The 25,679-nt window shown below is 40.4% G+C and overlaps 1 protein-coding gene across 11 annotated transcripts in view; it reads left to right on the top strand.

Annotated features, from left to right (window-relative positions):
- The window catches only part of ADAM22 (ADAM metallopeptidase domain 22), a 218,870-nt gene extending 200,561 nt beyond the window's left edge, over positions 1-18,309 (top strand). For 2 of the 11 annotated variants that reach the window (XM_032304700.1, XM_032304699.1), the window contains exons 27-32: positions 961-1,155; positions 3,461-3,561; positions 3,892-3,958; positions 8,552-8,638; positions 14,573-14,696; positions 18,147-18,309. In XM_032304700.1, the coding sequence (XP_032160591.1) occupies positions 961-1,155; positions 3,461-3,561; positions 3,892-3,958; positions 8,552-8,638; positions 14,573-14,696; positions 18,147-18,167 (595 nt within the window). In that variant the 3' untranslated portion in view covers positions 18,168-18,309. Of the gene's footprint in view, positions 1-960; positions 1,156-3,460; positions 3,562-3,891; positions 3,959-6,219; positions 6,331-8,551; positions 8,639-9,959; positions 9,990-14,572; positions 14,697-18,146 lie in introns of all 11 variants that reach the window. The other 9 variants (XM_032304706.1, XM_032304703.1, XM_032304710.1 and 6 more) reach the window with 7 other exon arrangements.
- Positions 18,310-25,679: the final 7,370 nt, after the last annotated feature.

Raw genomic sequence — 25,679 nt, 5'->3', positions numbered from 1 at the left:
CAGGTGACTGTTTGGAGGCCAGCCATTGGCAGATTATCACATTAGCTCTTGAGGCTGACTAGGTGGTCCATTCTAGAGTTTTCTACCCTTCTCCCTTAGGAAAAATAATAAAAATCTGTTCCAATCTTAGTTAATTCAAAATCAGAGCAAGCAGGGTCCATAGCAGTTCAGATTAAACAGATCTTCCTTTGTTGTGTTCCCTCTACAGTGGAGAATACAGAAACGAGGTCACCCACCAACTACCTATAAGTATCTCCCCCTTTAGTCTCAACAAGAATTCACTTATTTTTCAACCCCTTCTTCTTGCACAATTATCTTCTTTTACATATTCTGTTGTGCAGCTGTAGAATTACATTTTTGATTGGTGTTGGAATCTCTTTTAGTTTCTTCCTATTTCTCCTAAATGAACAGTGAGGCTCCAGATTGAACAGATTACGCTAATAAGAATTTATTTGGATTAAATTATAGAAAATGGCTTAGAAATCACTCAGTTATTTTAAGACTTAATTGGTCTTAAGGTTACATTATATAAAGTTTAGAAATCATGAATAGTTTATTGGCCGCAGTGAAAAAAAAACTATGCCTTACCTAGGGCAAGGACTCTCTGTCCCAACATGTTTCCTTTAGCACCATTTTTTTTTTTTTTTCAAAGACAACAACTTCGGTCAACATCTCCAAGTATAATAAAGTTACAACAGAAAAACCTCATCTTTCCATATTTTTCCCCTGAAGCAAGGCTTTATTCATCCAGACTGTACAGACTTTAGTGATTGCATTTCTGACCTCTACAGTTAGAATGACTGTAACTTGTCACATTTATTAATAATCTTACGTGTTGTTATAAATTTGATTCATGTAGATCATTATCCCTACCTCTTTTTTCCTAAAATAATATTTGTATATGTCTGTGTTCATGTGTGTGTCTTGTTTTCTGACTCTGAAATGTTTATTATGCCTTAGACAGTTACCCCAGGGAGATTATGTAAAAAAGCCTGGAGATGGTGACTCTTTTTATAGCGACATTGCTCCCGGAGTCAGCACAAACTCAGCATCTAGTTCTAAGAAGAGGTCTGCTTTTCTGTCGCATTTTCAGATTTCTACCTGTTCCATCACACATTATTCCATTAGTCAGAACATTTCATTATTTTGCAGCAGGTTTGATTACTTCTTCCTTCTTTCTTGAATGTTAAAAAATAGTATCCTTTGTTCTTTGATTACTGCACTTCCAAATGCCATATGCTCAGAACCACTTGTTAAGCCAATCAGGCCGGAAATTGAATCAAAACTAAACTAAACGGATGACAATCCTAAATCTACAGAGAAATCCTAGGGTTTTTCAATCTTGCTCTTATATGGCTTGAGAAATAATACATAGTGTTTTATAATATTTTAAATGGTGAGCTTTATGTCATGTTGGGTAGTCAAAGAAAAAGGTTACTGTCATGCTTCAGTAAAGCAGTTGTTAAATTGGTACTATAAATACCGCGTTGAGTATTTTTAAATTTTAAATATACCAAAGCTAAGCTTGCTGTGAAAAAAAGATCGCTTCTCTGTGAATCATATATTTGAATATTATGATTTTGCCTTTTATTCCTGGAATGATTATTTCTAGACTTTCTCATTTAGAGTTCAGTTGCCAAATTAAGTATATTTAGTATTTGCCTGGGTTTTATAATAGGATAAGTGGGGTTAATACATTATTTATATGTCTTAAACTTTGATGTTATATTCTTGCTCCAGGATCTTAAGGTGTATAAGACCAGTTAAAATTCTGCATGCTTTATAATCGCTTAATAAAATAAACTGGTAGAAGAAATAAATAGTTGGAATGTTTTAGGAAATGAGGCCTACATTCACATTGAAGAACGCTAAGATGTTCCTGTGGAAGAGTTTCTTTAAAATTGGTTAAGAGGGGTTACGTATAGGAAAAAAAGGTTTGGTAGCCTAGTACCTGGCTTTGGGCACAATAGGCACTTTGGAGACTGGAGGGGAATTTCTAGTTTACTCAGAAGAAACGTGATCTCTTCTGGAATTCTATATAGAGTGAATCATCTGTAAAAATTCTGCAATGGATCTCACTCTGTAAGCAATCACAAAGGAAAGAAAGAATCAGTAGATCTGGGAACTCTTCTTTAATGTGGAACTGTCTTAAGCATGAAGGATTGTTTTTACTTGGATTAACATAGCATAGAGCAAAAATAAAAATATTAGTTTTTGCACAAGGAGTACAGATCTATAGCAGAATGTTCAAAAATTTTTATTCTTTTTATTGGGTTTTTTTTGGCTAAGAGAATAAGGTTTATCTAAATTCCGTATATAAATATTTTCTTGGTCAAATATTTAATTTTAAATTAAATAACATGGTAAAGAGGTAGAGAAATCAGTGGATTCCAGCAGAATTTCTGTTGTCCTGCTGGACAAAATAGGATTCATTCTTTAATCAGAAAATTATGTTGTAAAACTCCTAATCTGGGGAATTAATGTGTAATAACTGTGCTGAGTTCCATTTATTTTCATTCATCAATAGAAAGCTCCTTTTAGAGTAGATATTAATAGCAATTAACTGGAATGTGTCAAAAAGATTTTAAATATAGTGCTATTTTCTAAAGTACCTCAAGAAGAGCTTAAAATACTGATTAGAATAATTCCCAGATACTAGAAGAGTGGGTTATGACATTTAAGTAGTTAAAAATGGTATCAAATTATGTGACTTCTTCTAAATACATGTAGTTTGTCAAAATACTTTTTCTTATGTGGTACAGGTAGGTGTGTAAGTTGTGCTTCTCGTAGACAATTTATTTAAGATGGTAGGATACACATAGCGTATGGGCTTAATGGTACATGGGCTTTGTGAGAGACATTTCCATGATAAACATTTGATTCAGTTCGGTTATTGGGCAATTAACTAAGAGTACTACATTTGGTCGGGGGCAGGGGGAGGTATTTATGGAGAAAATGCCAATTCTCAGAAAATAGTTTTATTGTTTAAAAAAACCTAAATATTACTTTGATGAAGGTTGAGCAGTTTCAATTGAACAGATCTTAACGAAATCTCTTGGAAGTCCATGTTCTCATAATGTTTGAATGAAAACCATTGCTTTACAATTAAGAAACATCTATAGTGGGACCCCATTATAACTCTTCTGCTTGGGTAATGTAACTGAACCATAACTGTCCGTGGTTGTTGGGAATGTAATTGGCTTGCATGGTATGCTGGTACTTTTCCATTGTAAACTATTGTAATGGGGTTCCACTGTATTTGACTTTTCTTAAATTGAATGTTGTGTAATTCTGCCTTCTTCATGAAGACGTTCATGTTCTCTTCATTCTTTCATTTCAGATTTTTTTCTTTCTTGATTTATTTAATGCGTAGTAATGCTTAGAAATTTTGCTTACTGATTTTGAAACGAAGTTCACTTGATTATATTTTTGAACAGTATATACACATTTTCCATTTCAGGTCAAATGGGCTTTCTCATTCTTGGAGTGAAAGGATTCCAGACACAAAACATATTTCAGACATCTGTGAAAACGGACGGCCTCGAAGTAATTCTTGGCAAGGTATCGGGCGGCATTCTGAGCAGCTAGTGCATCTGTTTGCAGGACCCAGATTCTGTTTTGTGGTTCTTGGTTGTAAAGATTTGTCTTTCATGTACGCTCTGTACTTCTCCCAACAGAGAAGAGGGCATTTATTATGATTTATTTCTTTTTTCTTGGATTTTAAATGATGGGATTCAGTAGGACCAGGGTGAGAGAAGGCTGTACAGTACTATACAGCCCTGTGTTCTGGGAAGGGCTGGCTGTGAATTACACCACTTGAAATACCCTGTGATTACACATAGGACAATTGTTTATATATATTCAAATCTAGCTGTAAACCATCTTTTTCAGGTAACCTGGGAGGCAACAGAAAGAAAATCAGAGGCAAAAGATTTAGACCTCGGTCTAATTCAACTGAGTAAGTCTAAACCTCTAATGGAAAAAGGCATTCCAAGGTCCTGTGCAATTAGTGTGCAGAGTTAATTAACGAGATCATCAAAGAACTGTAAACCATGCCTCTGGTCTTGGTTTTGTCTTTTTAATTCTTTTTTTGTGGTTTTAAAATTAACCATGGCTTTTCTCTTTTACATAGGCATCTCCGCAACTGTGCCCAAACCAATATTCACTGATAGCGAGGGTCCCCACTCTCGCTGCAGGCTTTTTCCTCCAGTAACCTGCCATGTGGTGTCTTGGTTCCTTTTGAAGGGAATTTTGATAACATTCCTTTCTTCTCATCACCCGGGGTCCAGCCATTTCAGAGGGGTCACCTTTCCTCTTCCCAATATTCACACAGCCTAGAAGCATCCGGGGACAATTCCCACCGTCCTAGAGCATGAGACTGCTCACAGTGTGAAACCACCGCTCGGAGGGCTTCATGACTGCGATCTAAGCATTCTCTCAGACTAATGGAAGACGGATTCCCTTTTAAATCTTCCTTCTGAGGACATTTAAAAGGGCACTTACCAAAACTTGCTCTTTAACGGAATCATTGTCACTAAATGCAACACTATCTGTTTTAAATGATAGCCACACATTTTTTTTTTTTTTTTAAGCTGAGGAGAGGGAGGGGGTGGGATCAGAAATTACATTTAAAGTTATTTCTAATGAGGTAAACACCATGCACTTTTTTTTGGTTTGTTGTTTCTTCACTTAAGAAAGTACAACAAGACCAAGCTTCCTCAAACCTTTATCTCACGTTAAGGAATCAAACACACTCTCATTATCCTTCTGGACCTTGCCACCAGGTTTTAATTAACCATACTTTTTTGACCTATCTAAACCTTTTTTTTTTTTTTTTTAACTTCTTTCTCACTGCAGTGCTAGTTATTGTTTTCAGGATCACTGTTGCCTCTTCATGCCTTAATACTTTACAAAAAAATCTGAATTAGCAGGTGTTTGTTAACTGCTTGTAGAAACTTATGTTAGCTTTTCCATCATATACCCTGCCTTTTTCAGTCCAGGAATAAAAACAGTGCCCTGAAATTTGGACCCTCCTGCTGATGGTATTGTCTTGTAAGTGGCTTGTCAAAAGTTTGCTAGAGGATACTTTATTTTTAGAAGCAATAGATAGGTTTCAGTGATACCCTTGCATGGTCCATAATGGCATCATAGAACTCCATCATAAATGACTAATCTGTTAGAGTTTATCTTATACATTCCCAAAGCGCTTTGATGCTTTAGGGCTCATTGTGGATAAACTCTTGGAATGTCCTTTGATTTGTTTTGCATGAGGTCACCTGGTAAAGAGCGCCTCAGCTCATCTCAGTTGCTCACAAGAATACAGATAAAACTGCAAAACATCCTTCAGAACTTCCTTTGTGTACTGGTTAGCATTTTAACAGCATTTCCTAGAATAAGGCTTTGAAAACTCTTGAATGAAAATAAACCAGCATTATATTAAAGCTGTGTATTGACCCAAACAGCACTTGGTATTTTAGCAAGATTCATACAGTATTTTCTAGCATGGTCACTTACTTTTTAAAACTTCTGTAAAACTCCCACGCATATCATGATAAAAATTATAATACTAGCTAGCCCTCAAGGAATCTCTTGCCTGTGAGATAACACTGTATTATTTAATAAGATGTCATAGTGGGATCATCTTTGTGAGTAAGAAGTATTAAGGTCTCCCTCAGATTTTTCAGGCTTTGCAGATGTGGGTTACATGACTCATGTTAATTAAATGGAACCAAGTCTATGAGGTTGGCCACTATTCTCACATACCTTATTGTATGGGCACTATATACTTATTTTTTTTTTCCCTTGGAAAGAGTCCTACTACATAACATATCAGGAGGTGTATTGACAGTCTTTTTTTATGCTTTCCATATTGGCTAACTAATCCCTTTTGCTTCTGATATAACATTATAATTTGTGGGACTGTAAGAGGAACAGAATGACCACAGACAGATATATCTTTTTATTTTTTAGATTAAAAGGATCATCTGAGTCTATGATTTCAGCATCCCCTTTAGTACCCATCATCCCAAAGGATGATGAAACATCAGGACATGAATTAAAACACTCACCACAAATGCTTACTTGGCTAATTAACAACATATAATGTCCTTGTTTATTGTATTGTTTTTCCACTCAAAGTTTTTGCATCTTCCTCACTGTTGTACATGATGTGAAAAAAGTTTTGGCTTAGACTTTGTATTATATATTGTGTTTTTACAGGAGGGAGCCCCAAGCACCTGAGCCTGGGCACTCCCTCGCCCAGACAGTCCCATCCCAAGGCATAAGCCTCGGGGGCTCTGACAGCCCCCAGACAGGGAGTCTGGATCACAGGTCAGTCTCCACCTGCCCCTTCATTCTGGGCTGCCACTTAATCTCCCTCCTAGTCCCTTCCTTGGCTGAGAACAGGGTCATTTGATCTTTGACTGACCCCCAGCGTCTGCTTGGACATGGTCCTGGTCCAGCCAGCACCAGCTAATTTTCCTCTGCCTTTCCATCCTGGAGAACACAAAGAGCTCTCCTCCCCTGTCTAACGCATTTTTTTTGCATGTTGCGCTACAAGCCAAGTCAAGCCACATAGGCAGGTTTACAGCAGTTTGATAAAATCCCATCACTTCCGCCGCCACCACCTAGAGATGCTAGGATGCTCGCTGTGAAGACACTTTCACGGGCAGAGCCCCAGAAGGAACAACCACTGAGAGCTCTCTTCAGTGACCTCTAGTGAAATGATCACAGCCTTCTGAAATGTTCCCTGAAATGGAGGGAAAGGTCCATCACATGCAAGCCAAGCCATGCGGCTGTAGGTTTCATGGAACAGCCATGGCGTCTGCCCTTTGAGCTTCTCAGATTGTCAGTGAAAGGAACACAAGTCTCCTCCTGGAAGCTGCCTGTGGGTGACTCAGTCTGCTGTGTGGCTATGTTTCACCTGATAACAGCTGCATGGGCTTTGCTCCGGTGTTCCCAGGCCAGAGCATTCACTAGCCTTCATCTGTGGCTGCACTTGCTTTTTGACTCTTTCTTTTTGTTCAAAGTCTCAGTGGAAATTTTTATGCAAGTTTTAACTGGCTATCTCTGTGAAAAGTGCAAGTTGGCAATGATTGTGGCTAAAGGCAAAACTAGTGTGAGTTGTTCCTGAGGCAGGGGACACTGTCTTAGCAAAAATGGTCTCACCGACATAAAAAGCAACCAAACCCTTCTCTTAGGAGGGAACTTCATTGGTCATAGCTAAAAAGGAGGGAAAGGGCTATGGAAAAAGTAACCTAATTTTGTTTCTATAACTGAAAATGTGGTCATGATTTAAGTGTATTTACAAACTAAAACCAAATACGGTGGAAAGAAGCAAAGTTTAACCCCAAACGAATAGTGTATTCTATCTTTCCCCTGGTTTCTTTCCAAATAACTTGGAAAGTTTGATAGAGCTTGTATCTTTGTTATCTATAGTGTCTCTCTAGAAGTTACTTTTTAAGAGAGAAAATTCAGTAAAATCTCCAAATTGTTCCAACACTGGATTTGTTGAATCTATGTTTATTTTACAAGAGCACATTCTGAAAGGGGATGTGTTTTTGCTTGGTTCCCTGGGTTCAAATCAAAGGAAACTCTGGGGAAAAGAAAAACAAAGAACAAAAAACAAAACCAACAACTTGCACTCCCAATTTACCATCTTTTAAATTTTCTTTTGCGCAGTAATTCCAATGGAGACTTTGCCAGATCCATCAGGGAAATGCTAATGAAGGTCATTCGTATCCTCTGGCAGTTACTCACATAATTCAGGACCAGACATTCAGAAGGCAACTTCTGAGGTCCATTTTTTAATGGAACCACAATTATGTTAGTCTGGAGTGCATAGGAGGAAGAAGGAATATTGCAGCTACAGCTAAACTGCTGAGCCCAACCTGAAGATCCTGGAGGCCTTTTTGGCCCACACTTAATATGTGCTCTGGGATCAGAAGAGCAGGACCCTTTCTGCTCTTTATAGAGCCAACTGGAGCACCTTTTTTTGTTAACTCCAGTTTAGGGCCTGCTATCTGGAGTGAGACAGAAGCCATGTAAAGTCTTTTTTTTTTTTTTTTTTTTTTTTTCTTTTTTCATATTGGAAAGAGAACATTCTCCTTTTAATTGTTCTTGGGGTGTTATATACCCAAACACCAGGTTGGAATTGCAGCCATCTGAATATTCTCAAAAAGCACCGTTATCATTTGAAAACCAAGGAACCAAATGAGAGGTGGCCTGGAAAAAGCCACTTTGGAGGTGGGTGAATGGGATCTCTGACAGTACTGTGATTGGAAGACAGCTTCTGATTCCCTTGGGGAAACCACTGGCAAGGCTTTCCCTGAAATGTTGAATACATTCTCGAATGCCTCGAGCCTTGTTGCAGCTGAGTTGATTCTCATGTCACTGTACGGACTGCCGCATAACCCCCAGCATCCATCCTGGTTTATTTGCCATAGTCACTTGCATTTGGAGGGTGAAGAACATCCTTGCTAAGCTTGTGCTGTGTATTTTCAGATTTTCTATCTTGTTCTGCTTTCTTTGTTCCTTCCATTGCTTTCTGCAGGTATTTAAACCCATGGTTCAAAAGAGACTATAATGTAGCTAAGTGGGTAGAAGATGTGAATAAAAACACTGAAGGACCATACTTTAGGTATTTTATAAATTAATTTTATATCCTTTTCAAACTCTCCCAGCACATACGGATACTGTAGTGTGACTGGCTCTCTATCTTGTATCTCCCAAATACAAGTTCCCATAGGTGGAAGGGGTCCTTGTTTATTTGCTGCCTTTTGATCTCTGTTTCTGGCTTCGTGAGCAAGTCTAGTTCTTTTCTGAATGTTTCAAATGAAGCCATTTGAAAGGGTTACTTACCATTTAGTGCATGCCCCCATCACCATCTTGAGCTTTTTAGTAGCTTTCTCTTCATTTTATGCTATGTAGTGTTCTATGGGCATGAAACATACTTTCCACTAATAAAGAAGCACTATTAACCTGAACAATTTAATTTTTAGAAATTAGCAGTTTTATAGTGCATTTTTCCTACTTCCTGCCTTAAGAGTGCATAGTGCATACTAAAACTTAAGGGAAAACATGAAAAGAAACCAAACGAAATATAGCAGAATTTTACTTGGAGTAAAAACAGTGATTTAAGGGAACTTAAGACGACCAAGGAAACCTTGACCACAGGAGGGTGGGATCAGATGAGTTTGGGTTTTTATTCATTTAGTACAAGCATTTGCCTCCAAACAAGGGCTGTGCTGAGAAGTGTTGCACCAATTCTCAACAAAACATCCGAGGAACTTTTTATGCTAGGAAGACGGTTCCTGTCTCACACTTCACACAGAGCGGGAAGCAGATAGAAAAACATGTTCTTGATTCACAGAAGAGCAGACCGAGTTATCCTTACATTTTAGAAGCTCTAGAATTGACTCAGTGCACTGTAGCTCAGTCTGACTTCAGAGGTCAGAGAAAATTTCCAAGAGCTCTTAATGGCATTTTTTCAGTCTTTGTAATATCAAAGTGATTTCTCAGAGGTAAATGTCCAGTTTATTTAAGACTGCTTTGTGGACAGCTAAGGTAAAGAAGAAATACGGACTGTGTTATGACCTCTTCTGAGCAGAATAGGCTTTCAGATTACTTTTTGCCATGACTCGGGTCAGCATTTCACAGATACCAAAATATGCGTACGTACTTGACTCTCGGCACCTGTCTAAGGTGAACTTTCTCTTCCAGTGTACCATTTAGTTCAGACATGTATAGTTTGAGAAAATGATTAGACCTACTTGCATCTTAATTTGATCCATACATTTGCGTATGCCCCAAGGAAAGCATAACCCTGCCTGCTCACAACAATATATCCTGCTTCTATACCCCATCTTTCCCTCCTGCCCTGTTCCCCTGCTTCTGTCACTTCCCCACACTGAGCCTCATACACATGCACTCACATTCAAACATCCCACCCTCACCTGTAGCTCTCAAGATGGCCAACGTCAGGAAGACAGGTAAGATTATTTTGAATGTTACTTGGAATCTTGGCTCACCTGCAGTCCTGTTTCTCCTATCTACCTTCCTCAGGCTTGTGGGCAGATTGTAATTCGTATCAGCCATCTAACCAAAACAGGATGACTTTGGCCCCACAGGGGCAAGGGCTTTTACACCTCAATGGAATTAGCATTTTTTTGCAATGATTTGTGAAATGGTACCCCGGAAGAGTTGTTTCGCCTCCCCTGGGTCAGCTGAGTAGTACATGTGGCTCCCAGAGAAGAGTTCACATTTCTTAAAATCAGCACCCAGGTCTGCCCAGAAGCTGCATGACTAAACGCAATTTGGATGGGGAAATGCTTTAGCACCCCCAGTTGCACGTGCAAAGCCGCAAGGGCAATTTTAGAGGGTTCCCTTATCTCCTCTTTTTTAATATGAGCTGTCTGTTCCCACAGTGGGTAGTCACATAAGAATGAATTATTTCAGTCCACCTTTGTATTTAAAAGCTAGACAGAATTCACTGGAAGTTTGTACGTAACTGTCATTTTAGGATTAATCAGGGTGATGATGTGGGTGAGACTTGGAAACCGACACCCAGTTTCACTGAAAGTCGTGAATCATTAAGATACCCCAGAGCTTTTATCACAGTGATTCTCACACAACAGAATTTCATCTGCCCCTTCATCCAAGCCGGTCCTTACACAGGAGGCCCAAAGGGTCTCCACACCTTGGTTTATGCCTTTGCCAGCCCTCTGCTACAGCTCAGACCTGCTTCATCAGCCACCAGGTTGTCCAGGATTACCTCTCCTGCCAAAACCACAAGTGAGGGCAAAGGCCATTTTATTAATCGTCCATATGGCGTGGGGTTTGGGACCTCCTTATCAGAATGCAGTGAGAACTTAGTGACTGTAGCAGTCTGGGCCAAAGTATAGCCCAGCATTTAAAATATTACATCCGCCTCACTGCAAAGAGCAAAGCGAATGCCGAAAGGTTTGGAGTGATCATAGTGCCTCCGCTGTGCTCCCTTATCCGTTCTGGATCGGACAGTGGTTGCTCAAATGATTGCCAGCATATATGCGCATCAAGCAGGGCAAGAGCCTTATGTCCCCACACCTCAGTCTTGGGGGCAGTTGGTGACAGTGCATTACAAGCTCAGGACTCGACGTCCTCTTGAGTATTAGGCATTTGATTCCTCTCTTCATCAGGTTGTTGAGTCCCACTTCCATGACCTTATGGATAATGTAGTTACCCTAAAAAGCAATGAATAATAACTGTCCTAGATTGAGTGCCTTCTACGTACCTTTATTTCTCACCACCCTGTGAGATGTAGGCATTCTTATTCCTATTCTACGGATGGAGGACACTGAGGCACACAGACTAACTCAGGGTGGCACAGCTAATAAGTGTCAGAACCAGAATTACCAGCTTGGCTCTGGACTCCAAAATCTGTTCCTTTCTTTCTTTCTTTTTCTTTTCTTTTTTTAAGATTTTATTTATTTGACAGACAGAGATCGCAAGTAGGCAGAGAGGCAGGCAGAGAGAATGGAAGGGAAGCAGGCTCCCTGCTGAGCAGAGAGTCCGATGTGGGGCTGGATCCCAGGACCCTGAGATCATGACCTGAGCCGAAGGCAGAGGCTTAACCCACTGAGCCACCCAGGCGCCCCTATTCCTTTCTACTTCACTGTAATTACTTAAGAATAGCGGAGTGGATATGGACTACTTAAATCCTATCCTAGGACACTTTATAAATCCTTCTGGATTAGGCACCTGAACCCAGATAGGTGAGGAAGGGGAATCTGTCCCTCTGAAGTGTGACTGGCCTGGTTTCAGCCACTTCTGGGGGGCAGAACAGTGCAGAGCTTGGCCTTCCAGGCATGTCTCCAAAAGGCAAACCCAGCAAGGCTCTTGTAGTCTTGCTACAGAGGACAGACCACAGTCCATTGGCCCACAGGCACACCTTTCTTGTGTAACCTTAAATGGCACCCACTATGCTTACTATGGTTTTTGTAAGTGCTGTAATGGCAATGGTTCACATTTGTTCAAGGATTACTGAGTGAATGAGCTGGGCCAGTGCCTGGCTTTCACTGAAACCCAGTTTGGAACTAGCAGGCAAGTCGCCAGGGTCAGGAAAGAGCCTGAAGACACTTTCGAAGAAATAACTCTGAGACATTTGTGACCAAATTTTAGTTTGTTTCTGTTTCCCTAAACTGATGTACCTTACCTTGTTCTCTGCCTTTATTCTGACTCCCATTCTCAGGCTGAACATCCCCTCGAGATAATCCCTGTTTATGCTGTCACACACCACCCAACCTCCCGGACAGGTTGCCCCTCGCCCCTACTAAAACCATCCTGCCTGCCTTCTCTTCCCCTCCGGCTCAGTCCAAAGTGTCAGCTAACTGGTGTATTCATGTGAGACAATAGTATATGTGCAAATTTCTTGGGGTGAGGGTGTTGTCAGGAGAATATCTCCTGCTTTTGTTTTCATTCACTGGGTTTAACCATGCGAAAATATTTGGAGGAAAGATCAGACTCAGCACCTCTCATTGGAATGGCCTGGTACGTGTGCAGAACTGGTCATTCGGACTCATGGCCAGATGAATGGCTGGCGTGTCTGGGAAGCTATAAGCCAACAGCTCATGCTAGGGGTACCTACACACTGTAGCAAATTAAAAAGAAGACTCATTTTGCATGATCCCCTAAAGTAAGCAAGATGTAGTTCTTTGTTGGTGTACCTGACTAGCTTTCCTGAACTTGGACGTCTCAACCACTAATGATGAGGCTAAAAATCTCAATTACTATCCCTTGTTTTAGAAAGATGTATTTCAATCTAAATACAAAAGTTTATCCTCATTCTGCACAAACTGAGTTTGCTTCCCAAAGGTCATAGTCATATTGGAAATGTTTCCTTAAAGTTAAAAACATCCTTAATTTCTGAATAGAAAAACCTGCAGTAGTCTGCTGCTTTAATAGTCCCGTGGAGGATCTGAAGTACTTACATTCTTAGTTTTACCTACTGGCTCCGTAGTGGAGAGCCTCATCACCAGAGAAGGCAAGTATCTGTAATAGTCTAACAGGCCATGCTAAGAAGTGGTCTTAGACATTTTCCGAAAATAGAGGAAGTGTTAAGAGTTACAGATTAAAAGCCAATTAAGCCACTCCTGAGTCTAAAAATTGAGCAAGAACGTTCGCTTGGATCTCAGGGCTTGTAGGAAAAACTATTTTTTCAGCCTTAGCTTTAGTTGGGTGAAAACCACGGGAGAACTAGAGCAAAGCATAACATATGGGTGGGAACCAAAATTTAAAATAAAGGGGAAAAGAGAGACCTCTTGAAGCTGTTGCATGCAGTGCGGTAGCTCTGCCCCTGCCCAGCGTGCCCTCCCCCCGCCCCCGCTGCCAACACTCCCAGCGGATGAGCTCCACACCCTGGCAATAAGGACCCCTGCAGGAAGTAACCACTTCCGCTCTGTGACTCCTAGCCACCTTGCTCCAGGAATGAAGCAGTCACAGATGTGTAGTGGTAACATTTGTGAATGGATAGGTACCGACGAAATGAACACACCTATTTCCCATTGATACGGTGTGAGTGAAAAAAAACAAAAAACCTCTCGCTTTTTTGTTTTTTTGTTTTGTTTTGTTTTTCACTTTAAGGACAAGATAACAGATGTGGGCTCTTCCCGTGAGCTCAGCCTCCTCACAAATATTGCCACTACACGTGCAGAATCAAACAAGAACAGCGTAATACACCACAGCTTACACGTATATTCATACGGGATGCCTTCACGATGGAGAGGTTACCTAAATAGGGAGGGGCTTTGTTGTGTTTTGTTTTAGTTTCAGTAAGATTCCAGTCAATAAGGTGTAGCCACCTTATTGACAGGACCGTTGGACCCTACATGCGTTATCAAGATCTACTTAGATGGCACAGAATCCTCCCCTCTACAGAAATACTGATTGTAGGGACTAATCAGACCATTTTTGTATGTTCTCATCAGACTCTTTGTTTGGCTGGAACTCTGCACTCCTTACTGCTTGCATGTTTACTAATTTATTATTAAACCCCCTGTATTTGCCTTTGTTCTTTCACAACTAACACACTGGCCTCTGAATGCATGAGTTTTGTGTGAACTGGTGTGTGACTTAGCAACTAATAAATGTATCAATTGTATTATATTTTCAGATCTTAAAAATATAATTGGAATTATCGTACTAAAACTTTTTTACATTAAGTGGTAAAAATAAGGCAGAGTATTAATATGTCGTACACTTAATTTACCATTATGAGCTCTTAGAATCATTTTTATCCGTTCTCCATTTTAGCTTTTTATCTATTTGCATAGGAAATGTCATTATTGGCTTTCTAATTGAAGGGTCTGATTCTGTGTGCTAACATTTGAACAATCCATTGCAGTTATGACCTTAGGAAGATAAAATTCCAGCATTCCAGTGTTGTGAAGGACAGAGAACCTCCCTGTAGTTAGACCTTTGTAGTAGTGGCCTGTGAAAATAGGAATCAGAGGGTTTGTTCTGAACCCGCTTTTCACATATTTGAAAGAGATGTTAAGCAGTCACATAATATTTATGTCATGTGTTCTCAACGTCTCAGGACTCTGTCTCCTGCCAAGTCTCCATCTTCATCAACTGGGTCTATTGCCTCCAGCAGAAAATACCCATACCCAATGCCTCCACTTCCTGATGAAGAGAAGAAAGTGAACCGACAAAGTGCCAGGGTATGTGGAGACTGCTGTATGCTAACAGCCTTGATTATTACCATTTATTTATGAATTCATAGTTTAAAAGGGAGAGCCATTCCCCCCCCCTTTTTTTTTGTTTTTAAAAAAGGAAAAAAATGGAAGATTTTCAAGATTCCATTGAAAAATGGAAGATTTGGGGGGCTCAGATTTATATTTGCAAATGAGCTTAAGTACTGCATTGATAATGCTAGAGGTATTTGGTGTGTTTTAATCATTCATTGCTATATATTTCTATCTTTTATTATACACTGTAGCTAATATATTACAGTCTGAAATAAATGAAACAGAGAATGTATTTTGCTTTATCAGTTTTTTAATATACCCGGAAATACCAGAGATTAAACTAGCCTCATTTCCATGTTTGATTTGCTTACTCTGGCCTCTTACTAGCTAATAACACCCAATAGGACTTTAGCAATCAGAAACTGTGACAGAAACTTAGACCAGTGTCTCAGAGATGGGAATGGAATTTGGATACAAGGATGAAATTTGGATACAATGAATTTGGCTACACATGAGAATCTATAATGTTAAAAAAAAATATGGCAAAAGGTATGGTAAAATTTAGCAACCTTTTATATTTTAAAAAGCCAAATTTAAAAACACATAAGAGCTGATTATTTATATAAAAGTATGCTTCACCAGAAATTTTATTTACTTATTTACTTACTTTTTTTTTTAGTTTGTCATTGAGTCTTCATATAGAAGAACCGGTTCCTTTTTATTTTTGTGTTGAGGTGTTATATTAGTGTAATATAGTAATGTAACCTAGCATACATTATACACAGTGTTATATTAGTTTCAGGTGTACCAGAAGTTTCTTTAAATACTGAGTCCTCTTTTATACTTTAATTTTGGATCTACTCAGCCTTGCAGTGTTCCCAGAACACAGCCATTATGTGAAATTTGAGATATAGTGGAGTTTAGAGAGACAGACCAGCCTTCAGAGGCTTAAGTGAAAGACAGAACTAAAGAATAATTACTTTTATTGCTATCTAAACTCTGTTGTGGTCAGTTACAGTGTAATATTCTTCTCGGAAATAATTTTGCGATAAAATAAAATAAAGCTTTAAAAGCCTGGGCAGATTTATCTGCTAATGGGTCTTGGGTTCCTAGGATTTTTGGTTTTGAAAGATCTTTCAGAGACTCTTTGACCCTGAACTTAAATACTGGGGTTCACAGGAAATATAACTCATTCAGATTTTACCTTGATTGACTCATAGTAAGAAAGCACGATGTGTTAAAAGCAGATTGGATTACTATAATCAAAAAAACTTTAAAAGTCAGTCAGTGGTGTTTTGTTAATTACATGAAGAGTTTCCTTCCCGTGTTAATAACGGGTAATGGTAAAGGATGGACAGGAAGAAGAAAATTCTGATTCCCAGTGCTCAGCTTTCTGGTCTTAAAAAACAGAATTGTTAATAGGTGTCCAGTTGTTATGCTGTGAGCATGTCGTAATGACTTCCAAGGCTGATGGCATTCCTCAGGGAGTGGTCAAAGTATAACACCCCACTTTTTACCTCTGATAAATTGTCTACATTGCTGTTTTGTTTTATGTAGTTGGGGATATTCTCTTAGCCAGTGTCATGCCAGGCTCTAGGTTATTAATGTCCCCACATGGAAGCCCATGAAAATGTCAGCTTCGCAGAGTAAGTGGCTGGCCCATGGCCTCTTCCCTGGAACAGTTGTGTGAAAGGTCAGATGGTTCCACCCACCACGGGGTATCCACACGATCACGAAGCAGAGTTCTGCAGGGTAGGCAGCCCCTGTCTCTGGGCTGTCTTTGTGGGCTGCGGAAAATCTAACAAGCAGATCTTTTTAGGAGCAACCCGTCTGTTACAACCATCTAGAAATGACCAGTCATGTCTATTCTTAAAAGTGATGGCTTGGCCATTCTTTGCTCCTTTTCCCTCACTCGAATAATGGTGATCTTCTGGTTCCCCAGTGCTATCCCTTTGCTTCCCTTTCTGCAAGTGGTCACTTAACTAATTTTTATAATCATTTGTAAGAACATGGGGCTCACCGAATCTGAAGTCTGAACCCTTTACTACTTCATACCATCATTTGAGCATCAGCCCAGATCCTCTTTCCCTCAGACACCCCGCAGACAGCAGACACCCCGTGTAATCATTCATTTTCACTAGTCTCCACCAGCAGGGGTCATTCACACATAGACGTCCTTTCAGTTGAGAAGTTTGATCTCTAAAGGGTGAGAACACAGGCGGCTCTGCCACAGTCCTGGAGTAGCCAGAATGGGTATTCAGAACAAGATTGCCATGAAGATTGAAGAGAACCTATTAAGGGAACCTGTATAGAGACATCCACATAGTCACTTAGCTGTTCCTGCTTTTTCTTTCCCAGAAACTCATTAGGTATTCAATGACATGCCCCAGATTTTCAGTAAAAATGGAATTTGGATGTAATTTAATTCATAGTGGTCTTAGACTTTCTTTATTCATGTTTATAAAAATGCAGCCAAATCTTATTGCCTGGAAACAATAGTTTATCAGCTTGATTGTTTTCCTTTTTTTTTTTTTTTTTATTTAATTGGCCGTCCTCTGGTGAACAGAGTTGCATTCATATTTGGTCATGCCGAAGTTGTTTACCATGCACTAAAGCAATTACTGAACATTGTAGAAATGAGATATGAACAAGACCAGGGTATACAGACCTGGTGGCAGAGGCAAGGTGAGGGAAGAGGTGAGCGAATTGAATGGGCATCTTGCTATGGAAGCATCATTTCTACTCTGATGGGTCAGCTGAGAGAGGACAGTCTTCTAGAAGGTAGCGATGGATCTGGGGAGCCGACAGCCAGGTCGTAGGCACACGGCAGGGATTTCTGAGTGAGTGGTGGTGGAAGTGACGGAATCACGCTTTCCTAAGGCCAGTATTGTCAGTGCGGGCTGCACATGAGAATTGTCCGAAGGACTTTTAAACTATGCTGATGCCAGAGTCCCACCCAGAAGGACTTCGATTTAGTTGGTCTGGTGTGCTCTCTGGGCGGTAGCATTTTTAAGACCTCCCCAGATCATTGAAATGTGAAGCTGAGTTGAGAACCACAGCGGTAGTGGGCTCAATCAGAATCCTGGGGAAGAGAAGTGCGTGCATGGTTTAAAAAACTGATACTCTAAATATTTCTTTGGTGACGTAATATTTACTTCAAATTCTTGAGTAACATTAAATGAAGATGTGAGGGGTTTTGTATTTAAAGGTGGCAGTTGCTAAAAAGGTTGAGACACAGGTTTAGAGCAAAGAGAAAGTTAAAACTTGGAAGGTTTATTATATCCCTTTATTCAACTTGACACAAGTGTGCTTCCACAACCGCACAAGTACGGCTGGAATCACCAACTCTTTTTCATCTGTAGCTCAGAATATGCCTGTTTCCTGCTTTCACAACGTGCAATTTTGCTTTTCTCTGTTGTGCAGCTATGGGAGACCTCCATTTAAGATCCACTGTTTACATGCGATACATCAAAACTGTTTACTTCAACTTTTATAGAAACCCAGCCTCACGGAATCACTGCAAATCTATCTGCTCTTCAGACAATACAAAGACCCTCTGCAATGCCCCAGAGGAGAGGAAGCCGAGTCTCACATCAGGAGACCATTTTCTTTTTGTCATTGGCTTAGGATCTAAGTGAACCACGGGAAGAACTACTGAAATGTTACACTATAACATGGGAACCCTAAAGGTACTGGTGTGCTCCTGGATAATCCGCATGACAGATATATGTAGAAATATCACTAAAATTAACTCACATGACCCAAATGTAGCAAGTTTCCCAAGGAACAATAGTGGATTCAGAACTGACATTCTGAAGCACATCCTCATTGTAGACAGCAATGCTATGTGCATGAAGCTTCTGTTTATTGCAATTTCCACATTTAAGGAAGCAACATCCCATAATAGAAACTAGCATGCAGGGCTAAGGCATCTAGGATTTGTCTGCAGGACTTTAAAAGCTTTGAGAGGCCAATATCCCATATGCTAACTCTGAACATGTACCTTTATTTTTTGTTTTGTTTTTTTTACCTTTCATATTTATATCCGCATACAAGGACAATTGTACATATGTAAACATTTTTAAAATAAAAAAAAGCAGCTGTTACACACAAGTGTATTTTGCCAAATGCCTAAAAATAGTCACAGTCACATCATCATCATCCATCAGATGGTCTCTAAAGATGATAAGCAGATGATGTTGTAAATACAGTGGTCAGTGCTGTCAGTGTGTCTCTACATCGTTGGTGTTCGTCCAAACCATGTGATAGCCCTTGAAACCGTGCACAGTCTGGAGGCAGTCTTACTGAGTAGTTAATTGAACCAGAGAACAAAATGCCCAGCAAAACTTGGGGCCCGCACAGCTGGCCGGGGCAGGAGTTGAGGAGTACAGCTGCTCTCCTGCTTGCCTCCAGGCAATCGGAGACCGATGACTGACCCTAGCCCCCCCGGGAATCCTGCGAGCTGCCCGTTTCCCTTCTGGGGTGACAGTGCCTGCTTCAGCAGCTGTTAGCTTTCAGTACCAGAGTACTGCTGGCTTCACCCTGGGGGCCTGTGAGGCCCTCGGCAGCACACCCCGCTGAGAGGAAGCAGGTGCACCAAAGACGCACGAGACCATGGGCCGCTGATACATTGGTTTCTTCCAACTTGCCAATATGCCAACCCTCTGTGGCCTAAATTTTTGTTCTCTGACCAAAGTTTTTAGCCACCCTTACCTGTAAAGTGAGTAACTTATTTTAATACAAGCAACGTTTACACTGTTTATTAAGGAGATTTATCATCAGTGGGATGTGAGTCCAACAGGCTATTCCACCCTGATGTGGAAGCAAGATGGTGAGGGTTGGTTCTCCCAGCCGGGCTGGGAAGCCTCACTGGGCCACGAAGGGTTTGAAGAAACCCGAAGCCACAAGTGTGAGGGCAACTATGAAGTCACCCAAACAGCTGACAGGGGAAAGAATCTGAGGTTTCGAACTCTTATTTTTTTAATTCATAGAAAAGTGAGAAATCTATGTTGAAGTCCCTTCTTTAAAACCAGAATTTGATGAGCTGTTATGATGCAGCTCTGTCCTTCTAGAAGAAAACTTCCCTGGGGAGGCTACTCTAGTGAGCTCAGAAATCGATGGGATCAGTCAGATGCTTTCATGTGAAGAATACTTCTGCATTTTCTAATTTTCCCTCCTTTTTCTTGAGAGGAATGGAATCTGCAGACAAGATTTCAGAAATATCCTCTAAATTCAATCTCTCTCAGTTGTATCCATGGTCAAATTCCATTTCATCTTCACATGTAGTCATCTTAGATGCCCAAGCTGAAGGGCCATGTTAGAGGCAGTGTTTTATAACCTGCGTATTTTATGTCTTCTGTAATGGACCTCTCTTCTGAATGTCTTTGAAAAGGTTTGACAAGCAATTTAATCATTCGAAACTATAAAATGTAAACAGCATTTTTCATGACAGGAAGGGATGTTATTGTCGATTCTACAATAAAATGATCGATCAGATTAAGATTTGGGTGAGTGTTGGGTGACCATGCCGCATAGCTCAACTGAAGGACAGGAGAGCAGACAGATTTGAAGATGTAGCAAATAAAGTGGCTTTTGACCAAGATCACTTTAATGTGCACTGAATGTTTTCTGGTATTGAGTGTATAAAATGCTAATGTTATAAGGTTTATTTTGACTATAAAAGAGTTTATAGATTTGAATGTAAGATACCTTGTGTAAATATGCTTCTTAGTTATGATTTCGCAAACCCTCATTTGAAAGAATTCACAAATGGTAAGCTACTTGTCCATAGATTCCCTCACCACTCCCCTTTCCTTACTTTCTCAATTATTTTTACATGAAAATTATTGCAAGTGAAAATCATTGTTACATGCCTTTTGGGAGACATGGGTGTTCATAGTCCTCCTCCTTGACAATAAGCTTCAGATGGAACTGAATGAAAAGCATTTGCTTCATTTGCAGAGAGATTATGATTTTGTAGTAGCTTTGGATATCTAAGAATGTTTGAACATTCTCATAGCCATTTGCAGAATTCTTTGACAAGTTCATAATATCAATGGGTAGTTTTGAGAAATACTTCAATGTGTAGTCATGGTTGGTATTTAGATATATTAAATCTAAATATTTGTGACTTTTCATCCACGGAGGCAGGGAAAATGGACCTGTGGCATTCAACAGAAGCACAGCATTATTATTTTTTTAATAGCGATTTTGGAGAGGAAACTTGAGGTCACCTTAGCAGTTTGTATCATGCAACCAATCTTTATAGCCCCCAGACAACTCTAGGACCATCCTACTAAGCAGAGGAGAGCAGTTATTTGGCCTTTCTGTTCCATTGTATGCCTTTTTCTTCTCTTTCTAAAGTTGTGTGTGTAGATAAAACTTCAGATTAACAGCCCGCTGCCTGAGATGTTCCGTCTGTCCACGGACAATGCGTAGAGCAAACTCGTGTTTAAAGCAACATTGCAATCTCTTTATTAAGAATGCCAACAAGGGGGTGGGGGCAGGAGGGAGCCTCTGAAGGAACGGAAGGGTCAGACTGACTGGTCTGTGTCCAGCCAGCTCTTTATTTAGTCCAGAAGTGGCACCCTCCTCTGGAGTTTCCTGGCCCGAAGGTGATCCCTGGGGCACCTGCCAGTTTGTGGAAGGGAATAAACTCAGAGTGCGGCATAGGGTTTTCAATTTAGTGTCGTTGCTCTATATTTTAAAGAAACCCAGTGCAATTCCTTAAAAAAAAAATTTGGTTTATAAAGTAAATGTAGGGTTAAGATGCCAAATACACTTTTTAGTTTGAGATACATGCTTTATGAAGTGATGCTACAGTTTCTCATTTCCCCCTTGCTTTAAAAAGGCTTTTAAAATTGTCTTTTAAAGGTCAGTCTGCTGTAGATTTCTGAGCACAAGATTGATAGGGTTTCTAAAAGAAGTTGCTGATAAAATTAGATCTTTTGTGTACTTCCAGAAGAGGACTATTTATATTTGAATTTCATAACAGCCTTCCATTTCTTTTTTTTTTTCTTCTTCTTCTGTTGATTCCCTTGCAGATTTGCATAATTTAATCCTGTCCATTGTCCCAGATCTCTTGTGGCTACTTTACCTTTTGCTTTTTTAGATTTTGTTCTTTACTTTTTGCAATTACCTGTGAGCCAGAGGAAATGTGGTGTTTTTACTCACTGTGTGTGTTTCAAAATCAAGGTGGTTTATTTATTTCATCCATTCTTCATTTCCTGTTGTCATGTAGTTCTATTTTAACTTATATATTTAGTGTTTTAAATATTTCCTTGTGTTATTCAACATGATAATAAATCCTTACCCAAAGAGAAGATCATTTTACTTTATTCTACTTAAATGTAAAGGAAGGGTAGCTCATTGGGAGGATGCTGAGTTGCTGGCAGAGTAAGTGGGAAGAGGAACAGATGTGTCACCATGTGAAGGGAGTGAAGGAACAAAGGGAGGCCAGAGGCTTGCGGCCGCAGCCTGACTAGGACAGTATGCCAGCGGCTGCCAAGGGCGCCCCGATGGGCAGCGTATTAGAAATGCCACCCTACCAGTCGGTAAGTTCCCATTAGTTTTCCAGGAAATGCTCTGACTTCCATTGGTGGCGTAACATCTGTTTCAGTAGAAAGTCTACTTTTTCAAGAGAAAAAAGATCTCATTCACTTCTTAGGTTTTCCTCTAAAACTGCCACTCACGTTTTTGTTGTTCAATGGAGTCAAGGTGAATTTCTCATTCTGCTAACTTAAATATATATAGGAAGCAAACATCTCTATGGAATAGGGCTTAATTTGAGGCTTGGTTTTTTATTTTATTTTACTTTTCCCCTCAGTTTTCCAAGTGGATAAAACTACTCTGATTTTGGATGCACCAACTTTTCCTCCTGGCGTGGGAGTGCTAAGGACTTTCATAAGCAGCTTTCTTTATGCACTGGGCTGTGAGGAGCCCAAACCACACTTGTGAACCATTTAAGAGGCAGCAGCCCATCATCTGGGGGGGTGTGTGCGTGTGCGTGCAGCCACACCTGCCGGAACCATGCACGCTCATGCCCTATGTTTGTGTGGGCAGGTGCTTTTAATCCTGAAAGGAGCTTTCCCACCACACCTGCAGATGTAGAGCAAAGATGCAGCTGGACTTCAGAAATCAGGGCATATTTGTGTTCACATTTTTTTTTAATGGCTTTGCCAGAGCCCCCCAAATGGAGCACCATCTGGTTCAGTCTATAAGTAGAAAAACAAAACATTCAAAAAAAAAAAAAAAAAACAAACCCTGCCTAGTATTTTTGTTCTTTATATCAGGGCCTGACGAACAGGAAGCATCCTCCCTATAGAGTTTGAGAGATACTTCCAGACCCTTCCTACTTACCAAGTTGCTCCCCACCAGTAGCTTGTCAGCCCTTTTCTTCTGACTAGGAACTGTCACTGTCATGGAGGTAAGTCTCCCCCACCCTGCTTTTTTTCCTCAGCTTAACTGGCACTGGGGAGAAACACAGGGGTACAGAATGCGACGTGGGGGGAGGAAGAACCTTTAGTCTCCTCCCTTTGGCGACTGGGCATGGATTATGCAACTTTAGAATTCACCAAGAGATTGATCCTCAGATACGTTTGAGGTTGGAGAGAGGGGATAGAAAGCAAGCCTTGGGAGGTTATGGGGCTTTTAGTCCTGTCATAGGAGCAGAATGGAGAACTCAAAAGCCAGGCGTGGTCACTGGGGATGTGGTGGGGGCAGCGTGCTTCTGGAGTGCCTACAATAGACTCGTGAGCTTTGCAGTTTTACTGAGCGGTTGGCTCTATAAATACTTCATGGGCCTGTCCAAGATGGGCCAGTCATTCTTGCCTGGTGTGCCCCTGCTGCATTATTCATAAAACCTGGATTATACTGAGAGGTGCTTCAAGGCTTGCAGGTTTTGCTCCGGGGCATCATTATTTCATGTTTTTGGGTATCTTTGAAATCAAAACCAGGGAAAATGTAGGGGGTGTTTGTTTTTTACAAAAAGGCATACAATGAGATGAGCGATCTTAAGATAATGCACTTAAAAATCATCAATAAAGTTTTCAAAGAGTTTATGAAGGGCATTTTCCTCTCAAGTTAAAAAGTTTCAGAGGTGGATTTTTGTGTTCTAATGTTTAAGTTCTAAAATAACGTAGCCCCCAAATCTTTAAACACAGTGGTGCTAAGTTATACCAGATAACAATTATGGAAAGTGCTGGTATGAATTAATTTATTTAGTAATAACACAAGAGTTCTTGCTACATTGTATGTGTATATCACTGCCTGGTTTAGAAACCCCACTTTTTTTTTTTTCTAATCCAGCACAATAGCCAACTGTGATTCTACAGCTGGTCTTTTTAATGGGAAAAACGACCCAGCACCTCTGTTTTGTATAGAAAAAATTTTTTTTAAACACTAACTTCAAAAGTGCTTAACAAAAGGTTTATTTAGGATAATTAAGCATGTATGTCCTTTTTTAACCTGCTGGAAGAGACATGCCCCTCCAATCTAGCATCCCCAAAAGACAACTTCTTTTAGAAACTGGGCATTTTACCTAACCATAGCAGTTTATAGGTTAGCCAAGGTAGGTCTGCGCTAGTGTTTCCCACAACCGTCATCTCTGAGGGGTGAGGTCCATCAACAGATCATGGAAGCCACTTCGCGGGGAAGTGTTAATAGCGGCATGATTTCACTTTTGGTAACCAGGTGATCCCGTGTAAATACTTAAGATTGGCTTCATTTTAATGTGTTCTCTCTGCTCCTCTGCACTTCAGGTTCTTAAGCTATTTTAAAAATAACTGGGTTTTGGCAATCACCAACTGAAATGTATATGGCAACTGCTTTCCTGAGCAAGTGTGATGTGTTTTATGGCTGTTCAAGTTATCAAGTTGTTCTTATATTGTAGGTAAACAAAAATCTTACTGTTTTTAAAGGTCACTGTTAACTTGTTCAAATTTCTGGCACAATTTTATTAGTAACTCACTTCTGAAACTAAAAAGATACCACAGTTTTCTATGTTACTCTCATTGTAACATCAATAAAGTGACTTTCAATAAAAGATTTTATGTTATTTTGATGCCTGACTCCCTTTTATCCTGTTTTTCTCCCCATCGCTGTTTTCTCTTTAGTAAGCCTTGTGGTGGTCCTATTGGGGGTTGGTTCTTCTTTTTCTCTTTCCTCCTGTCCTGGAAGAGCCCATCGACACGACGAGAAACAGAGATCCTTTAGTAAAGGCTGGCCGCTCAGTTTGTTGGGCAGTTTGCTCAGCTGGCCGGCAGGCAGTCTCCCATTATCCACCTGCCTTGCCTCAGTTACTTCCTCCCATGCCCAGACCGACCTGCTGTATCCAGACGGACAGCGCCGGTGGTGGGGCTCCCGTCTTAGACTCGGAAGCATCGGGCCTTGGATGGACTCCGCCTAGCTTCCCAGTCCACTGCCTAAAGAGCTGGCCCACCTGGCTGTCTGCCTCTCACATAGCCATTTCACCATCTGCTTGCTCTTTACCTTGGCACGCACTTCTCTTGTCTTCAGCACCCAGTCTGCTGAAGAAAAAAGTAGTTCTAGGTCATCAAAGTACAGTTTTAATGTGAGAAATACAGAAGCCCTTGATTAAGGGTTTGTATGTTTATTGTGAGATTTTAAAAATTTATGATTTCATATAGCTGCAGGTCTTAGAAGATTTAGGCGCAGAATAATTCAGGTGAACACGGACACAGAAAAGCACGGTCTTGTTGGGATAGCAGAAATTTTAGCTCATGTTGCCTCTCACACCTGGAACTCCTGCTGAAACGGAAGTCTCCCCTCCACCTTGGTTCAACGGGAGAGCAGGCTGGGATGAATTCTCTATCACTGCTGTGGTGCAAATCCATGCCAGCTTCCTCAAGGAAGCGCCTGGCTTCCTGTAGTCACGTCCATACAGAGTGCTTGGAAAGGGTTACATACAGGTACTTTATCTCTTACAACACACGTCTC

The sequence above is a fragment of the Mustela erminea genome, chromosome 11 (assembly GCF_009829155.1).
Source record: "Mustela erminea isolate mMusErm1 chromosome 11, mMusErm1.Pri, whole genome shotgun sequence".
Classification (NCBI taxonomy): Eukaryota; Metazoa; Chordata; class Mammalia; order Carnivora; family Mustelidae; genus Mustela; species Mustela erminea.
This window is presented reverse-complemented; position numbering and strand designations above follow the sequence as displayed.